Source organism: Paramormyrops kingsleyae, chromosome 15 (genome assembly GCF_048594095.1).
Source record: "Paramormyrops kingsleyae isolate MSU_618 chromosome 15, PKINGS_0.4, whole genome shotgun sequence".
Taxonomy (NCBI): Eukaryota; Metazoa; Chordata; class Actinopteri; order Osteoglossiformes; family Mormyridae; genus Paramormyrops; species Paramormyrops kingsleyae.
Window position 1 is genome coordinate 1,079,614 of NC_132811.1, and position 19,497 is coordinate 1,099,110.

At 41.7% G+C, this 19,497-nt stretch overlaps 2 protein-coding genes across 5 annotated transcripts; both read left to right on the forward strand.

The window, feature by feature from the left end:
- The first annotated feature begins 176 nt into the window (after positions 1-176).
- On the forward strand, positions 177-3,708 carry LOC111860429 (potassium voltage-gated channel subfamily V member 2). Of its 2 annotated transcripts, XM_072699906.1 has the most exons (3): positions 177-2,268; positions 2,582-2,880; positions 3,371-3,708. In XM_072699906.1, the coding sequence occupies exons 1-2, from the start codon at positions 982-984 to the stop codon at positions 2,876-2,878; spliced, it is 1,584 nt and encodes a 527-aa protein (XP_072556007.1). In that variant the 5' UTR covers positions 177-981; the 3' UTR covers positions 2,879-2,880; positions 3,371-3,708. The 2 variants fall into 2 exon arrangements, with proteins under 2 accessions (XP_072556007.1, XP_023699927.1); XM_023844159.1 differs by lacking the exon at positions 3,371-3,708 and having other exon boundaries at positions 2,582-3,052.
- Positions 3,709-5,927: 2,219 nt separating this feature from the next.
- On the forward strand, positions 5,928-16,522 carry LOC111860178 (N-acetyllactosaminide beta-1,3-N-acetylglucosaminyltransferase 3). 3 transcript variants are annotated; one of them, XM_072699992.1, is made up of 4 exons: positions 5,928-6,060; positions 13,823-13,864; positions 14,008-14,172; positions 15,240-16,522. In XM_072699992.1, the coding sequence occupies exon 4, from the start codon at positions 15,249-15,251 to the stop codon at positions 16,392-16,394; it is 1,146 nt and encodes a 381-aa protein (XP_072556093.1). In that variant the 5' UTR covers positions 5,928-6,060; positions 13,823-13,864; positions 14,008-14,172; positions 15,240-15,248; the 3' UTR covers positions 16,395-16,522. The 3 variants fall into 3 exon arrangements, with proteins under 3 accessions (XP_072556093.1, XP_023699386.1, XP_072556094.1); XM_023843618.2 differs by lacking the exon at positions 13,823-13,864 and having other exon boundaries at positions 5,931-6,060; XM_072699993.1 differs by lacking the exons at positions 5,928-6,060; positions 13,823-13,864; positions 14,008-14,172 and adding an exon at positions 14,742-14,890.
- The last annotated feature ends 2,975 nt before the right edge of the window (positions 16,523-19,497 follow it).

A 19,497-nucleotide genomic window follows, 5' to 3' on the forward strand; every position in this document is an offset into this window, starting at 1 on the left:
GTCTTTTTTTTTTTTTTTTTTTTTTTTTTTTTACTTTTAACTGCTGAAGGAATGCAGTCAAGAATCCTGCACATTTGAGGTAGTGCAGTGATACTGATGAACGGTTAAATTCTTTTAATTTTTTTTTTTTTTTTGTCTCCGTTCAATAAATGTTCTTAATTGGATAAAGTCTTTATTCCAGTGTAATATTACGGGTTCCTCCTGTATCACATGACACTTCAAGAAGGTGGCCAAAGCCTGGCTTATAGCTGCAGTGCGTCCATTTGCTCCACCCCTCAGTATTTTTGCTCAAGCAGTAACTGAGTATTTTAGCTGCTTGTGGCATTCCGTATGGCATTCTGTATGCCTGTTGCGTGACCTGCACCAGACCCACCCCCAAGCACTAGGGTCTGGTATCACTATACCAAATGAGGAAAAACACTCCTACAGTCCATAAAAGCTTTCATTATTTAGCAGCATTGCAGTTGTGTATTGAAGCATAAAATCTGATTAGGTTTGCAACATGTTGAAATGGATCGTTTGTGACTGAAAATAAGATTCTGTGAGCAGTTCATGCAAATGTGCCTGTAAAAACCACATCGAATGTGGTAAGAGTTACTCTACCTTTGCTATCTCTCTGTTAAATCCTTAAATCAACTTTGCATTAATCCTGACTGTATTTATAGCCATGCTTAAGAAACCAAAAGAACAGCAATGGGATTAAACCTCCAGGCCAAAAAAGAATCCATAGTGTCCTTGACTCTGAGGCACTAAGACTGCTTCCCATCCCAATCTTGTCCTGGACTGAATAGGCGTGACATCCCCATTTTCTGCAGCTCTCTGGATGGATGAGATTCATTTCAGGCACAACATTGGGCATTGGGTACAAACAATGCCAATTTATTCTTGACTTGCCATGGGAGACGGAATAGAATCAACAAATCTTCTTTTGTGCAACTTCTAGTCCTCCCTCCCCCTTGCCTTCTCTCTGGAATCGTTGTTATGGATCTATCTCAGAGTGGACTCAAAAAGAAGCTGAAGAAGAGACGCTCCACATTGTTTGCCAGGCTGAGTGATGGCTTTGCCCGAAGCTCTGGAGGTGAAGAAAGTCCCTTTCCTTTCTCTCAGGACAGTTCTGTGAAGCCATGGAATTCTATGGAGAATTTGGATAGCCCAGAACCTCAAGGTAAGAGTGAAGGGCCTGAAAAGGCAGAGCGTGTGAGGCCATCAAACATCATGAACATTAATGTTGGCGGGAAAGTATTCCGTATTGCGAAGAGCGCGGCTCTCCAATACCCCCAGTCTCGCATCGGCTCACTGGCCCTGTGCACTGACAGAGTCAAGCAACTCGCACTCTGTGATGACTATTCGGTGCTCACTAATGAGTTCTTCTTTGACCGTGATCCTGCATTCTTTCACTACATCTTCCATTTCTACCGGAATGACATTCTGTGGGTGATGAGAGAGCTCTGCCCCATTAACTTTGAAGAGGAAATGACATACTGGGGACTGAGCATGAAGGAGACACAGTGCTGTTGCCGCATTCTTTTTGAGGAAAAGGTGGATGACATTAAGGACTATCTTAAAGTTGAAAGGGAGCTCATAGAGGAAATACAGCCCAAGCAGGATGAGGAGGGCTTTGATGGTATGTTCCTCGGTGGTCTCCGCAAGGCCCTGTGGGACTTGATGGAGAACCCTTACTCTTCAATGGCTGCAAAAACCTTTGCAGTATTTTCTAGCGTATTTGTGATAATCTCTATTGTGGCTATGACACTCAACACTGTTACAGAACTAAAAACTTCCAAAGTTTACGGGAAGACTTATATGGAGTGTATAGAGATTGTATCTATTATTTTCTTTACCTTTGAGTATTTCTTAAGACTTCTTACAACTTGCGATATTAAGCACTTCCTGAAAAGTGCACTCAACTTTGTTGACCTGGTGGCAGTCATGCCCTACTTCATCCAGCTGATCTTCGAGGCCTTTGCCAGTCAAGAAGATCTGAGTGTTCAAGAAGACCTGCAAACCATGGCACGAGTCAGCAAGGTCAGCAAAGTGTTGAAGGTGGTGAAACTCATGCGCATCTTCCGTATCCTCAAGCTGGCGCGACATTCCACTGGCATGCGGGCGTTTGGGTTCACCGTCCGGCAGTGCAAGCAGCAGGTCTGCTGCCTCTTCCTCTTCATCGCCATGGGCGTCTTCACCTTCTCCGCGCTCTTGCACTCTGTGGAACATGATGTCCCTGGGACCCCGTTCAGCAGCATCCCTGACGCCTGGTGGTGGGCTGCAGTGAGTAAACGCCTCCCTCACTAATATCTACTATCCAGAGCCTTTTTCATACCATGTTAACGTTATGGTGCCATCCCATTTGGAGCGAAGTATCCGGCACATTTTTACAATATTTGAGAGTTAGAGAAACTAAGTTAAATGACTGATAATGACTGAAGTAGTGAAGGTAATTTTCAGAAATGAAAAGGAGGCATTAGTGATTAAACTGTGCACTGACGAGCCAGTTTAGTCACAACAAAAATGCCTTTTTTCTGACTCGTACCATAACTAAAGTTTTATTGCGACAATGGCTGTTTTGTTCCTGTCCCTATAGGTAAGTATCTCCACAGTAGGCTATGGTGACGTGGTGCCTGTATCCTTCCTGGGTCGACTGGTGGCATTTGGCTGCGTCTCCTTTGGTATAATCCTGAACGGCATGCCCATCTCAATCCTGTTTAACAAATTCTCCGATTACTACGCCAAACTGAAGGCACAGGAGTACACGTACATTAATGTGCAGCAGGGGCTGAATCTCAGAGCTCGCTTACAGCACAAGCTCAGCATTTGCTTTCGACCCCAAGCGGAGGATCTGGATGCGACCGACCGGCCTCCTCACACCTCTGTAGCGTGAAGGTGAGGGAGCGGCCACAAGGTGAAAGCTTGGAAATTTCTCTGCACTGTAAAGACGGACGGGAAGTGCGATCTGCATTGCTATGAAGAGAGAATTATTTTCTGTGTTGAACCTCTGATATCATGACTGCTTCCATATCCTATTCACTATAATTAAAGGCATATTGTGATTTTATTGATGTAATTGGTTTGTATTTTATAATGAGGGGGGGGGGGGACATTTGTATCCAGGTACTTTAAAGTGAACTTAAAACTACTGATCCCATGAGTCATTTGACCCAGCAACCAACATATCGAGTTTCGTTTGTCAGTCTGTTTTGGATTCTTGTATCAGGTCTTCATTGTCTTGAACAAGAAAAGCCTGAATCCTTCGAAATAGGGAGGAAGGAATTTAAAGCAGCCTCCAAGTATGCAGCTGAACCCGAATGAACCAATTTAATCCTCGCGAGAGAGAATTAACATAACTACAATAATCAGAATGCATTTTTTTCAGGTGGTGAGAAACATTGGTACAAAGAGGAAAATGGTGAAGGGGAGTCACAGATTCCGAGCAGGCAGAAGATAAGGAACTAAGCTTTGTCTAATAGGATTAAGGAAGGCTTTGGGAGACGTGGAGTGTTTTGGATATGTAATGCAAATGGTCCACTTTAAATGAATCTGAAGTGAAACTTTTTTGCATGCTGTTACAGCACACACACACACGGACTCTTGCGTACACACTACATTTCTCTGCTGATGACGATAGCCATGGTCGGTACTTGCATACAACGATGGCAAATGAGACACTGGCCAAGCGTAAGTGTCACTGTTAAACAGCTGTGATATGACAAAATGAACAAGAACAAATAAACATTATATATAAATGTACAAAAACACTGAAGTGCATCAAATGGATTCAAGAGTCTTATTTGTGACATGCAAGGTATACAGTCCAACTATAACCTGCAGTGAAATATGCGGTGGTCAGCTCAGCTATAAGAATACTGAAAGCAGTGTGATAGCTACAATACAAAGTATACAGTATGTAGTATATGCAGTGTTCCTGCAGTGCAGGACTATATCAAATATCAAATGTATTTCAATCCCAATTCTTTGCCCAGTGTTTAGTTGCTTTTGTTCTACAAGTCTGTGTACTGAAATATGTACTCCTCCTATGATGAGTTATATATGTAAAGGTGCCTCTACATTCTCACACAGTTACTCATCTTCTGTCAGTCACTGGAAACACCCAGTCAGTTTACTTGCACATGTGCAGTGGATACACACCGATGTACAAAATTAGGGCTGCCATTGTACTGTGGACACCCTCTGATGGTGTAATTTACGTCATTCACCCTGTGTGTGGGCGATGATGGAATGAGGTAAAGTGACGCATGAATTGGCGTCCTTAGTTCCTAGCGGAAGAAGGATGTCGGATCAGTTGCTAATCAGAGAGACAAACCAGTGCAGCAGTTAATAGGCCCAAGGTCAAACTGCTGACATACAAGTTACACAGCCAAATAAAACCACCACTGACGTTCTGCACATCATGATAATAGCTACAGATGCCCAGATAAAGGTCAGATATGGAGGAAATGTGAGGAGCCAAATCACAACTCAAATAGTGTTGTTCCTTACCTGCTAATGCATATCATAGTTTCCAATCATCAGCTGCATGTGCAGTCATTCATGCAGTGCCCCCCCATTAACAGCTTCTCTAAATGCCCCATCTATCTGGAAGTCTGTGTACTGCTACTGCTTGATACTGGAGCCAAGATATCTTTGCTGAATAGTGCCACATACAAACATTACAGCCTTTAGTAGTCACACTCTGTGGTTATAGCTGGAGTAAGATTGACTTTATTGGCCTCCTACGACTTTCATTGCAATTCAGCACCTCAGCAATTGCCTCATTTCCATTCTACATCACCCACCATGGAGACAACATAGTAGGGTTAGACTTGTTTCACAGACAAGGATTCTCTGCACAGGGCAATAGAGGATCACACATATTACAAATGTACTCCCCCAGGCAGGCTGGGTGTATGAAAGCGTCCTCAGACAAGCTTCTGAACCCCGAAGTCACTCTGGTCATTACGAGGGGTCCCATGGGTGTTTACCCACGTGGCCATGAAGGGATGCACATGGTCACCAAGAACTCAAGTAGGCTTTGGCACTCAAGCAATGATCAATTGGTATCAATAGGCCCAAAGTATGCCAAGAAAATATTCCCCCAACCCCTGGCCGTGTGCCGGTACATAAGAAACATTCACGGTACTCAGAAGAGAAAAACAAACTGGAGCCAGTACTGCAAACCAGTGAGTACCGGCTGACTTCAAGTACAGCTTCAAATGAATCAAGAATACAAACCCCAGTCTGTCACACCCAGAATATAGCATATTCTCTTCCTAATATTATTATATGAAATAAAGCTTTTTTCCCCAAATTTATTGCGGGTAATAAGGTAGCGTCACGCTTCTAGTCATTTAAATAGTCTTGGAGTAAGAGATCACCAAGTATTTCACTACACTGAATTATACTGAGTATAACTGTGTACATGACAAATAAAATTCGATTTGGAGTTCGATTCCTGCATCTGTGTATGTATGTGTCTATGAGTGATTCACTACGATTCTCTTGTAGGTAAGAAGAGGAAACAGAAGCAGAGCCGACAACTTCGCTCAGCTGACTGAAGTGGGGTTTTCAATTCAAGACTAGTTTGCACACACATGCATGCACATTTACATGTATGAAACCGTTGAATTACGCTATTTTATTTTATTTATTTGTTTAATAATACATTTTGGTAAGTTACTTGAATGTAGTCAATGTTACCCTACTATTAGGTTTGATGACATGATGGTCAATGATGTAACCAATCATTTCTTTAAAATACACACTTTGTTGAGGGAGACACAACTATGAACTAGTTGATGTGATTTTCAAATGATATTTAAACAGTTCCTTGAGTAACTGGATTGGTAACAGGATTGAGAAAAATGCAACCATCTTCCATTTAAAAACCTTGAAAAAAATTAATGATCCGGTGTAACTGCCCTATAGCTGCTACTGATTGCGAAACTCGCGCACACTTTCTTCTTGGAAGTACAATGGGTGGAGACAGAAATAGGGGAACTAACAGCGGGCGACGCTAGTAAATCGGGGGTAATGTGCTTAAACAAGACGTAAGAATAGCAATAACTGGTAAGTCTACAAAATGTTTAACAATTAAACGCATAATCATCCTTTTTTTATTTATTTATTATGCCATGTTTTATAATATTTCAATGTCAATTTTTTGCAATATTTCACATCGAACATTTAAAGTATTTGTTTGAATCTCGATCATATTGAAAGTTTATATTCTGCCTATCGGCATCTATGCGCGCTATTCCAAACTTGTCTAGGTTTATTTTAGGTAAAAAGAACGAAACAGAAAATCGCCAAACGGAAACTCTGAAAGCTGACACTACTACACGGAAATTTTATGAAACATCAAAAAAGCAACAGATTCACCATACCTCGTATGTGTGTTTGTACAATGTGTGTTGCATATAAAGGGGCCTTTCCTTCCGGTGTTTCTGTAAGACAAAACTAAAACGAAACGATTCATATTGGCCAAATGCATATGCTGTTTTAAAAGGCGCTGCTCGCTTTTGCCCGAACTCCGCTTTGCGCCGAATTCACACCGATTCGTTCACGTCTGCTTCGTATTAGTTGCTAATGTTGTCATAATGGAGCGGGCGAATCCGTTAGTTTCTAATATGAATTCGGAAGTCGTGCCGGTGCGATGTATGTAATATGGGAACAAAAAAAAATCATTCTCAGTATTTGGTTATTTTAACTAAGATTTTTGCTTTTTGTCAGATTGCTTAAACAGAATGGATTTAACAGAATTCAGTAGCCTGCCTCAGTCAGTTCTGTCTTATAGGTCATGTGTGTTCTCAGGTCACTGTGTTCAAAGTAATTAAAATGGTGGTCAATGTATTGATTTAATTTGGCTGGGCACCTTAAAAACATGCTTAGTTGTTTACCCACTTTATTTTTGTTGAGCATTTTAACTCGACTGCATTAAATATTATTTTTTAGTAAAAATACAACAAAGGGGTTAGTTACATTCTGTGCTGTCTTGTGAGGCAGTGGGCTAAGCCTCCTTTCCTGTGATCAGAAGGTTGCTGGTTCGAGCCCGGCCTCAGCACGTCTGTAGGTCCTCAAACAAGGCCCATAACCCCCATCACCCTGGGTGCTGCCGCGGGTGGCCGCCCTTTGTAGCTCACTGTAGATCCTCAAACAAGGCCCATAACCCCCAGCTTCCTGGGCGCTGCTGCGGGTGGCCGCCCTTTGTAGCTCACTATAGATCCTCAAACAAGGCCCATAACCCCCAGCTTCCTGGGCGCTGCTGCGGGTGGCCGCCCTTTGTAGCTCACTATAGATCCTCAAACAAGGCCCATAACCCCCAGCTTCCTGGGCGCTGCCGTGGGTGGCCGCCCTTTGTAGCTCACTATAGATCCTCAAACAGGGCCCATAACCCCCAGCTCCATGGGCGCTGCCCTTTGTAGCTAACCTGCTCTCACCTACAGAGAGCAAGGCGGGGGAGGCATTAAGAGAATTTCTCCACAGGGATCAATTAATTATCAGTTAACTAGTGGAGAAATTAAATTCTTGAAGCATTTGGTGATTTTTTTTGCATCCTGCGCATGCAGTACCATTTCCCTCACTGAAATAAGATTTTATGTAAACATTTTGATGATACTCAATACCTCTGGCTATGTTTGACAGGAAAGGCAGGATTTACTTTTTTGCTGAAAAACTGGTTTAAAAGTTTACAAATACTGCATTGCACTCTTGACTGTGTGTATCACAAAGGTGATTGCACTCGCAAAGTAAAGATTGCACTAGTAAGTCCTGTTTGGCACGCTTTTCGACTGGTAAACAGGAATCAGGCCATACTTGACCCTTATACTTAATGCCCTAGATACTAGGAGTTAGCTTTAGGGCTGCTGCGATTAGTCGACATAATTAATGACGTCGACCAGGGCTGTGGAGTCGGTAGATAAATGCTCCGACTCCGACTCCTCAGTTTCTAAATTTTCCGACTCCCCGACTCCGACTCCTCTGTATGTATATACTATGCTAATGTATTTTCTACATCCATTGAAGGAAAGGAAGGCAACATACATGTCATTTCACCACAGAACTACTGGCTAGGAAGCCAACACTCTACTATAATGCCAGATTAAAGACAAACACAATGAAAGGATTTTGCCACCGACCGATGTGCGTGTACAATCGCAGCAATTGATTGGCGGCCGCAGATTGCGGGTGTCCACATGGACGGGCAGATCCAGCTTGCCGAAAATCTCGACCACCGCCCCCATCCAAAGTAATGTGATGCCTCTGTCTGCTGCAGTGGCTGTCTCCTCTGTCAGCCAGCCGGAAGTTTAGTGCATTGTGTCACTCACCGGCCAGCTGATCAGCAGAACGAGCCTCTGCTGGAGACAGGTAGGGAGATCTGTGTTCTCGGCTCCTTCGGCCCCCTTCACTAGCGCATAGCGAAGGGGAGCCGATGGAGCTGAGAACACACCAGATGATTTTTCAGGCGTTTGACGCGTGATGACTCGTTGAACGGCCGAAAAATCGGCAGTGCATCTGTAAATGTATGGTGGGCTTTAGGCTAGGTTCACAGTTCCCTGTAACAGTGGAACACGACACAATGGAAAGCGGTGCCGCACCTTACCTGTGCATTACATCCCATATAGTGACGCATACAGTCAATGAAAAGCATGCTTCATGGTTACTTGACATGTTCGTTTTGTGGTAACAAAAAATGACATGCATGCACTGGGCTTTATTCTTACAGCAGAGAAGTAGTTCATTATGACTGTTTGGGAATTGGGACATTTCAACTTACTTTTTTAATTCCCATTTAAATTTAGTAGGAGTCGGAGTCGGAGTCGGTTAACTTTTTGCCGACTCCGACTCCGACTCCAGGTACCCAAAATTGTCTCCGACTCCGACTCCGACTCCACAGCCCTGATGTCGACGCTGAAGATGTAATGAAATGAAAATGAACACTAAATAAAAGAAAACAATTTGTGAACTGAAATAAAAATGAAAACCATATTTACAAAAAAAGTGTCTGACTTTAATCTGCAAAAAGTATCACCACCATCTTTTTACTTTGTTTAACTGCAGTAACTCCTCCTTTACGAGAAGTTGTGGTTGTTGATCTGTCCTTTCCTTCGTCATGACCTCAGTATTCATCGCTTGTGTTGCATTTGGCGTGCAGAGTGCTTAATGCCCTGGACCCACATCGCTGGATGTAGGTGTCCTGCAGGGTGCTGAGTGTCCCTGATAAAGCTTAATGCCCTGGACCTACATCGCTGGATGTAGGTGTCCTGCAGGGTGCCGAGTGTCCCTGATAAAGCTTAACGCCCTGGACCTACATCGCTGGATGTAGATGTCCTGCAGGGTGCCGAGTGTCCCTGATAAAGCTTAACGCCCTGGACCTACATCGCTGGATGTAGTTGTCCTGCAGGGTGCTGAGTGTCCCTGATAAAGCTTAACGCCCTGGACCTACATCGCTGGATGTAGGTGTCCTGCAGGGTGCTGAGTGTCCCTGATAAAGCTTAACGACCTGGACCTACATCGCTGGATGTAGGTGTCCTGCAGGGTGCTGAGTGTCCCTGATAAAGCTTAATGCCCTGGACCTACATCGCTGGATGTAGGTGTCCTGCAGGGTGCTGAGTGTCCCTGATAAAGCTTAACGACCTGGACCTACATCGCTGGATGTAGGTGTCCTGCAGGGTGCTGAGTGTCCCTGATAAAGCTTAATGCCCTGGACCTACATTGCTGGATGTAGATGTCTGACAGGGCAGGCAACTCTGTCCTAGTGATTTGCTCAGCGCTCCGTATCACCATCTGCAGGGCTCGGCGGTTCTCAAAGCTACAGCTGCCATAGCAGACAGTGATGCTCCCGGAAAACACAGATACCACAGTAACAGTGTGCCGGGTGTTTTGTGGCGCAGAGGAGATATTGAATTGCCTCCGCTGCCTCAGGTAATAGTCACTGCCTAGCTTTATGCACCAGGGTGGACATGTGGGTTGTATGTCTGGGAAAAGGGAGAAATTTAAGCCAGAGTATTGAAATCTATACTGCCAGTCAAAAGTCTGGACACACCTGCTTTTAATTAATTTGTCTCCATTTTAGCTGTTATTCACCTTATAGAAAAACCCTCCAAGGCTGTGAAGTAACACCTATCATACTTTGCAATGAGCAAGAGAAGCGTTAAACATTTAAACATTTTCTCAACTTTTAGCAGTGTTGTGTTCAAGGTCACCTTAGTCGACTTTTAGTCAAGTCCGTGAAATTGAGTGCAAGTCAAGCCTTAGTCCAACAGGGGAGTGAGTCCAATGGTGGTTTTCCACTGGCATACAGGAGCTGAACTGTACCCAACCCATAACGTGAAGTGTCTAGTCACAGCGCTGTTCCAGCTCGCTTCGGTTTTCCACTGCAGAGGGTGGGCTTGGTAAAGGTGCCGGGTTTGGAGAGTGACGTAAAACCGAAGAGACGTTTATTTACTGTTCACACGGTATTATTTTTTACTATGTGCTAATTCCCGCTAGCAAGTCTGTGAGAATTACCCTCTTATGTTAGCATCAAATGCTAGCAAAATCAGCATTTGCTTGCATAAATTTGCATTATGAATCCAATCCATTCAGCTCTTCTGTAGTACTTTTTTTAAATAGGTGGTTCTGAGTTATCGGGAATGCATTAATAAATTGCAATGCACAATACTACTAATAAAGAATAAAATGTAGAATATGCCACAGAATTCGACGGGATCACTGGAATCTCCCTGAATTTCAGATGGTGGTGATGCAGGTCCAACAAGCTGGCATCACAGCCAGAATTGTGTTCTTGGATCCCTCCAGAGCATTGTTCCCCATTTGGAGAGCCTGGATGCATTAAGCAGTTTAGGCAGGTTAAACAGGACTGATGGACTGAACCACTGCTGAGAGAGAGAGGCTTGGACACAAGGAGAAGATTTATAAACACTTTCATAACAAATAGTAATGCATTCATCGAGCATTTTAAACAAAGCTATAAATATATATCAAAAGGCATAGCCATGTGTATTGCATTCTGAATGCTTTATGAAGCCTTCGTCTGTAATGCGCTATAGATGCACTATTATAACGCATTATAAATTTCCTATGTCATTTCCTAAATTTCCTTCAGGATTAATAAAGTTTCTATGTGTCTGTCTGTCTGTCTCTGTCTATCTATAATGGTCAGAAAAATGCATTAAGGATGCTTGTACTGCATTATAAAGGTATCCTTAATGCATTTTTCTGACCATTATAGATAGATAGATAGATAGATATGACATAAGAAATGTATAATGCATTATAACAGTGCATCTACAGTGCATTATAGATGATACCTTCATAAAGCAGTCATAATGCATAATAAACATTTTTGTTAATTTAATTTTGAAATGAATAAGTCTCTTCCTCCTCCGAAGTAAACGTAGGCATTATGCCTCGGCACAGAGCTCCTAGAATCTACTGGCTGTTTTGTCTAGATTTCAATTCCCTGGTCAACTCATGATTAAACCCTAGTAGTGTGTTAACACAAGCGCCTTAACCAAAGAGAACTATACTCTTCTTCAGGCAGAAGAAGCGCCACTTAGGGTCTTGTCTGCGCTGTAAAAAGAATTAAATGCATCACACTCCATTGCAAATATATTATGGTAGCAGTCTTGCACAATGAACCTAAAAGCACAAATCCATTCATTTAAGTTCATTACGTAATAGAATCATCTACATAAGAACATAAGAACTATACAAACGAGAGGAGGCCATTCGGCCCATCGAGCTCGCTTGGGGAGAACTTAACTAATAGCTCAGAGTTGTTAAAATCTTATCTAGCTCTAATTTAAAGGAACCCAAGGATTCAGCTTGCACTACGTTATCAGGAAGACTATTCCATACTCTGACTACACGCTGTGTAAAGAAGTGCTTCCTTAAATCCAGTTTGAAATGTTCTCCCGCTAATTTCCACCTATGGCCACGAGTTCTTGTATTTGAACTAATGCTGAAGTAACTATTCGGTTGAACAGCATCCAAACCTGTTAGAATCTTATAGACCTGGATCATGTCCCCCCTCAGTCTCCTTTGCTTGAGGCTGAACAGATTTAGCTCAAATAACCTTTCCTCGTATGACATTCCTCTAAGACCAGGAATCATTCTTGTGGCCCTACGCTGCACCTTTTCTAATCTTTGCATATTTATTTTGTTTAATAGCATATGATATATCAAAACAAATGATTTACATGTAAATTAAAATGCCCCTAGGGTACTAGTTAGGGATACTATTCCTTCTAGCTCAACGCTTACCAATTCTTAGTACAGGCCACAGTTGATATCAATGGAACCTTTTTGATTTTCTAAGCAATCCTAATTTCTAACAGTTCTTGCATGTGCATTTCAAAAGTTACAACAATAATAATAGCAACCTAAGCCTGCTGTGCTATGACAGTTTTTGGTGCTTAGTATGACTTCTTTTTACTAAAAAATGTCAGTTCCTGAGTCAGTTGTCTTATGTTCCTGTTTTTGTTTTTTATTCCATAGCAGTAATTTGTTTGTGACCATAACAGGCAGTGTCTGTGCCAGGGAGAGACAGCTGACAGGCACGCTCACTGCGCACAAGTATTTCAAGTATACATGAAGAAAAAGGGATATTAGTGCAGCATTCCGCTTAACCAGTAGGAGGGGCTCGAAACAGTAACCTGGGCAAATGTAAAATTGCGGGATAGCTGAAAATCTGGCTAAAACAAGTTTCCAGTACGAATAATGCATTTCTTTCCGAAGTCACCTGCCATCCAATCATTATTGACAAATAATGTCTGTTTTCAGTGTTTGCATTTTCTGTTTGTTTCATTGTGTACATTTTAAATTTTAACATTGGCTCGGGTGGTATTAAAGTAATACAGTATACCTCAGTATTTTGGGTATACCACAGTATACCTCAGCATTTTGGGTATACCACAGTATACCTCAGCATTTTGGGTATACCACAGTATACCTCAGCATTTTGGGTATACCACAGTATACCTCAGCATTTTGGGTATACCACAGTAAGGTTGAAAACCTTAGCCGGCTTGCTTACTTTGCGTGGTCCACGTAGCATTTACTTTTTCTGCCTTCTGTGCAATTTAATGCATTCAGGGTTTTTTTTTAAATCACATTTAGTTTTGTTAGCTAATTTTTCATGCTGTCATGTCATCCAGAAATTATACCATGATGATGATATTTTTTAATAATATGAATAATACCGACAGCCGTAAGGTTCCGTTCTAAAGATGTAACATTACACAATAAAACCAACACTTTTTTGCACTACAGTTTTAATATTACCTGCATCCGAGTCACTTGGTCACCTGGCCCATTCACACAGTTCCTTTTGACCAGTTCTCTAAAGCAGAAAAAGTATATATACACTTGTATGGAGGTTATTAGGTTCACCTGCTTGCTAATGCGAACAGCATGTTCCTACAAACGGTGAATCATGTGGCTGCAACTGAATACATACAGAACACAATCTGGGTCGAGAGGTTCTCTTACTGTTTGACTAAGCATTACAACACCAAATGGGCCTGACCTGAGCGGTTTTTAATCTAATGATTGGTTCTGTTTTGGATTTTGGCTCTCCATGACTGAAACTAGGGAACCCTGGCCAAAAGTTTACAGAAAATGATGTTTTACATTTATTTGTGTAGTCGATGTTTTTGTCCATGCTGCTTGTGTCCAAGGAATGTGATGAACAAAAAAATCAGTTATTGGTATTACTGTGACAAAGAAGCACATTTAAAAAAATATTATTATTATTATTATACGATTATTGCTGTATATGCGCAAGGTTGTTCCTTCTTTCAAAATCTTACATTTATGTTTATTACAGAAAAACGCGAGCAGTATGTTATATTCTTCATGAATCGTGAAGGTGAGATTTATTCGTCAGACTAATCTGAAACGTAGCCTATAGTAATAGGAAACGAGCAGGGCTTTTTGATTTAATGTCCATTTCTTCCGCTTACAGACGTATCATTTACCTGCCTTCTTTGACACGTCACATTCACCTTACAGGTGAGGCGACCCATAGTTTTCCTCACAACGCTGGCGATGGTGGATGAATGGAAGCAGGAAGCTGTGCTAAGCTGCCGCATCGCCGCTGACAGGGGGCCACTTCCGAGCGCCTGAAGATCATCCAAGTAGCCGACATCTGCTGAGCAGGAGGCGGCCCACTGGCAGGTCTGAAAGAAAAGTGATTTAAAGACTTTCGCGTAGAGAAATACAGGATGCCCCTTTGTTTCTGAATACATATATCAGCGCAGATTGGGCTATGGATTTAGTTTCATTTCGTTCGCAAATACCGAGGAAACGGGAACGATTTCTGAACCTTTATTAAAATAATATGAAGTAAAAAAACACAAATACAGAAAATTGTAATTAACATATTGCGCTGCATGGACCTTATTTACATTTAAGTATGATTCAAATGCAGATTTGCACCGATTTTGACCTGTTGCGTTTTATGTATTTAAACTGTGTCGCGCGCGCGCGTGTGTATATGTGTGTGTATGTGTGTATATATATATATATATAATATATATATATATATATTTATATTTATATTATATTTATATAAATAAAAATAATATTGTTGCCGATTGTGAAACATGATGAAAAAAGGTACATTTAGTGAATGAATCATGCGTTCGAATTCCATTCGTATTTGTCTGTTACATATTTCCGTTCCCATCCGATATATGAAAGACGTGTAAAAAAAAAAAAAAAAATTCACAAAACAATTCAGATATATAAATTTAACCTGCTCCGTAAGATGTATAACGTATGGAAATTTTTCGGTGACGAAGTCTTTTGTTCTGTGACTGCCCGTGTGTCAAGAACCGCAGATTGTAATTCATGATCTGAAATTTCTGCCCTACAAGTTCTACACCTTATTCAGGTGAGCATGAGGCAGGAGATATCCTGAAAAGGATGCTAGTCCATTAACATGTTTTTGGACCATGGGAGGATCCTGGATTACCCATAGGAGACCTGTAGAAATTCAGGGAAAACATTCTCATTTCATAATACATAGTCTAAATGGCATAGACAGCATCACAATCCAGTTCCCACTGACCTACCAGGCTTCCCTTTACCATCCATCCATCCATCCATCCATCCATCTCCAGATTTTCCAGTGTTATAGAACGGATAATGTGAAATGAAGTTTATATGCTTAAATTACTTTAGGTTAAAGATGTGTAGGAACATCATATCATTATCGTTTACATTGTTTTCTCCTCTTACAGGTTAGAAGAATGCGGCGGTCGTCAAATATCTTCGACATTTCTGCTTTGTTTATGATTTCTGCCTTGTGCTTATTCATCATTTTCAAAAAAGACTTGTTGCCTCGTGACTCAGTTAAAATCTCAACCAATGAACAGCCACCTCCGAATCGCAACCCCACACGTGCCAGTAGGTTCAATTATCCTTGGAATCCATGTACCCCGAATGACTCTGCTCGGAGCATTCCAGGATTTTCTACTCTCCCAGGTCACATTCAGAACTTCCTCTATTATCGGCACTGTCGGCAGTTTCCGATGCTGCTGGACGTGCCTGACCTCTGTGGAGCTACGCCAGAAGAGTCTGCCAATGTCTTCTTGCTGTTAGTGATAAAGAGTTCTCCCTGGAACTACGACCGACGTGAAGTGCTGAGGAAAACTTGGGCAAAAGAGCGCCTGCAGGATGGAGTGTGGATCCGGCGGGTCTTCATCTCAGGGGTCACCGGCAGTAGCGAGGAGCAGCGTAAACTGAACAAGCTGCTGTGGCTGGAGCAGCAGGAGAACCAAGACATTCTGCAGTGGGACTTTAACGACTCCTTCTTCAACCTGACCCTGAAGCAGGTCCTCTTCTTAGAGTGGATGATGAACAACTGTCCTCGGGCCCACTTCCTGCTAAATGGAGACGACGACATCTTTGCAAACACAGACAATATGGTGGAATATCTTCAGAGCCTGAAGGATAATGATGGGGACAAACACCTTTTCACCGGTCACCTCATTCACTACGTTGGGCCCATCAGAGAACCTGGAAGCAAGTACTACGTCCCCGTCCAAGTTCAGGAGTCCAATTCATACCCCCCATACTGTGGGGGTGGAGGCTTCCTCCTGTCTGGTTTCACTGCTACAGTCATATACAACATGTCACACAGTATCGAACTTTTGCCAATTGACGATGTATATATGGGTATGTGTCTGGAAAAGGCTGGGCTGGAGCCGGCGTCTCACTTTGGCGTTAGGACAGCGGGGTTACACGTCCCTTCGCTAACGGCTGATAAATATGACCCCTGTTATTATCGGGAGATCTTGCTGGTGCACAGGTTCTTGCCCCATCAGATTTTCATCATGTGGCACGAGATCCACAACCCAAGACTTAAATGTGGCAAATCCCACAATGTCATCTGACTACTGCTCAGGACAATTTGTCATTTATTAAATATGATTTGTCTAGTTTATTAGGTTCTTTGTATGGGGTATTGGTCCTGTATTGTCTGTTTATATATGAAATAAAGAATGTATTGAAATTTTGTTAACTTAAGAAGGCCTGAATTCCGGCGTTAATGCGGTGACATTGGTGATCTCTCTTCCTGGATCATGTGTTATCACATGTAACAGCTCTCTAAACAACGACAACAAAGCTGTGGTAGTACTGGGGGGTATTCCAGAAAGCTTGGTTAACTTACCATTTGGTAAATCTTAACCTCTGGGTTGATATACCCCAAACCCGCATACCATGAGTATGTCGGTTCCAAAACACCTGAGAAGAGTAAGTTCAATCAACCTCCTATTGCTTACCCAGAGTTAATGCGCGTGCACCGTGCATACATAAAGACGTTTTCAATAGATCGCCGATTTCACGAGTCAGAATGGAAAATCAAAGTGAAAAAAAGAGAGCGGCATACTTCACAGAGGCGGAGTTGGAAGTTTTAATGCACGCATATGAGGAATTCAAGCCAATAATAATGAAAAAAAGCAATACGGCTGCATCGGCTAAAGAAAGAGTTGGCTTGGCAAAAAATAACGGACAGAGTAAATGCGTGTGTATTAAATTGCAAATTTGACATCGCCTCCCCTTTTATTATAATGCAAAATAATTAAACACATAACCCTTCCGCATCCTTTTTACTGTTAAATCACTATGAAAGCATTTACTTTTCCTGCCATTCATTTCTTTAGGTTAAAATAACAATGTGTATCGACTAGGAATATATGGTTTCTTATTTAATAAGGTGTAATCAAAATGATCGAGTTTGATGATTTTAACAAGGCAAAAAATTAAGGATACAAAATCAAGTTACCTGCACATTGATACTATGAATAGATTTCCTCCGCTATCTCGCTGTACTTGTATAGTGACAATAAAGACATCTATCTATCTATCTATCTATCTATCTATTAACATAGTCTCCCTCATTTATTGAAGGAGCTTTAATAGGAATGTAGGTGCCATCAATGCACCCAATTATGAATGAATGAATGAATGAATGAATGAATGAATGCCTTTTATTGTCACTATACATGTATTACATGTATTCCAAATTACATTTGGAAACCCTGAAATAGAAAGTCATATAGGGAAGTATCAAGTGTGTGTGTGTGTGCAGGATGAATACATGTAGGCTATAGATATAAATAGTATGACTATATATTAAATATGCATCATAGATTTTACTACAAAGGACAAACCTACCACTCTGTGGAATTCCTCTTTAATAACACGCAGAGCTTTATGGACAGGGAACTGTATAAACGTGTGTAAGAAGCGTTAAGTACCAGACATACTGTGCGAACGGCTCTACATACAGTTGCCTTTCCTATATGCTCTGCGTCGCCCATATTGTACAAAAAATGCCCTGACGCAAAAAACCGAAGTGCTATGACCAGAATGTTTTCTGTGCTAAGCGCAGACCCGCGGTTTGGGTTTGTGACATTTGCAATATGCGGTTTCAAGAGATGTTAAGTAAATGAACGATTCTTTTGAAAACTGATAACGCTTTTTCAAATAATCATTAGGAAATGACAAGACATCAATACGCGGTCTTATAACGCTCTCCCGGCGAAAAAAACCTTGTATAATTTATGCCTCCACGTTCACAGGATCGTCATCAAAAGGGCACGCCATGCTCAGTAACCTTCTGCAACAAACTTACCCTGGAACATAACCTGCTCAGTAGCAGGTTATCTTCAGAGAGTAAGCTGCTATGGTTACGTACATACCCAGAAAGTTAACCTCCGTTTTTGGAACCGAAAGTTGAGGTTATCCACTAACTTACCCTTAAACTTACCCGGGTATGTCACATAACCTGCTTTCTGGAATACCCCCCTGGTTAATATTTGTTTACTAGCAACAACACATACAGGGTACAATAATAATGCAACAGAGAACATGCATACATATGAGACACATCAAAATGAAAATTGCAGCTGAAATTAAATTAACAACTAAAAAAAAATGCATTTTAACTTCTATTTTATAAAACACTCTCACCTTTATGGTGTTACATTGAAGTTAGTTTGTCATTGTCACAAACTATGTTAGTTTATGAATTGTGGGTATAAGGTACCATGGTTACCAATAATTTGAAATATTTCAATTAACACTACATTTTTGAATTGTTACAGATTGTTAAGTTTGATCATATTCAGAGAAACATGGAAGATTTTATTAAGTGAACACTGGCAGTTAGCATTTGCTAACAAATGCAGGGGTTATCGTTGATTAATTTTCACTTCAACTTGCAGGTCACAAGCACAAGAAATTGCATTTGATCAATGGTCTTTACATAGTCTTTTTAAATTCATTTTCATTTCTTGCACTTTCTGGATTTGAAACAGATAAGGACCATATATTGGCCAGATTTACATCGAATGTTGCCAAATCTGGCCTGTATCTGCACCAGAGTCAAAAGTTAAATTCAGATCCAGCTCTAACAGGGACAGTGAGTGGGTCAGTGGGCTAAGTCTCTGTGCCTGTGATTTGAAGGTTGTTGGTTCAAGCCCCACCCTTCCCAATGGGCACTGCATGTCAGCTGACCCTGTACAGTGACCCCTCCCCAGCTGTGGAGAATAACATGGGGTCACTAAAAAGAAGCCTTTCAATGCAATATTTGTTTGTTAAATGTGACTCTGTCTCATTTTTTTCCAGACTGACTACAAAACAGTTCTGCCCCAGGATCCTGTCTTAACACGTGTGGCTGGTGAGTGGCTCAGTGGGCTAAGTCTGTGTGTGGGAGCCAGAAGTCACTGGTTCGAGCCCTGGCTCTGGTGTAGTGTCTGTGGGCCCTTGAGCAAGGCCTTCAACCCCCAGCTCTGGGGGTGCTATGTGCCAGCTGACTTACAAACAATGGAGAACAAGATGGGGTTGGTGTAGAGAACTATATATGTAACTATAAAAACTTAAGTTCTGTTCACACACTTTAATTTGCATTAGTTACACTAATGCTTCACTGGACCACATCTCTTCAGCCACCCCATCTTGCTCTTTTTAGCACAGGGTCTACCAACACCC

Excerpts from the sequence above, each read along its gene's own strand:
- LOC111860429 (XM_072699906.1), top strand. The coding sequence starts at position 982 with ATGGATCTATCTCAGAGTGGACTCAAAAAGAAGCTGAAGAAGAGACGC. Across the intron at positions 2,269-2,581 it reads ACGCCTGGTGGTGGGCTGCA|GTAAGTATCTCCACAGTAGG; the intron begins GTGAGTAAACGC and ends CTGTCCCTATAG.
- LOC111860178 (XM_072699992.1), top strand. The coding sequence starts at position 15,249 with ATGCGGCGGTCGTCAAATATCTTCGACATTTCTGCTTTGTTTATGATT.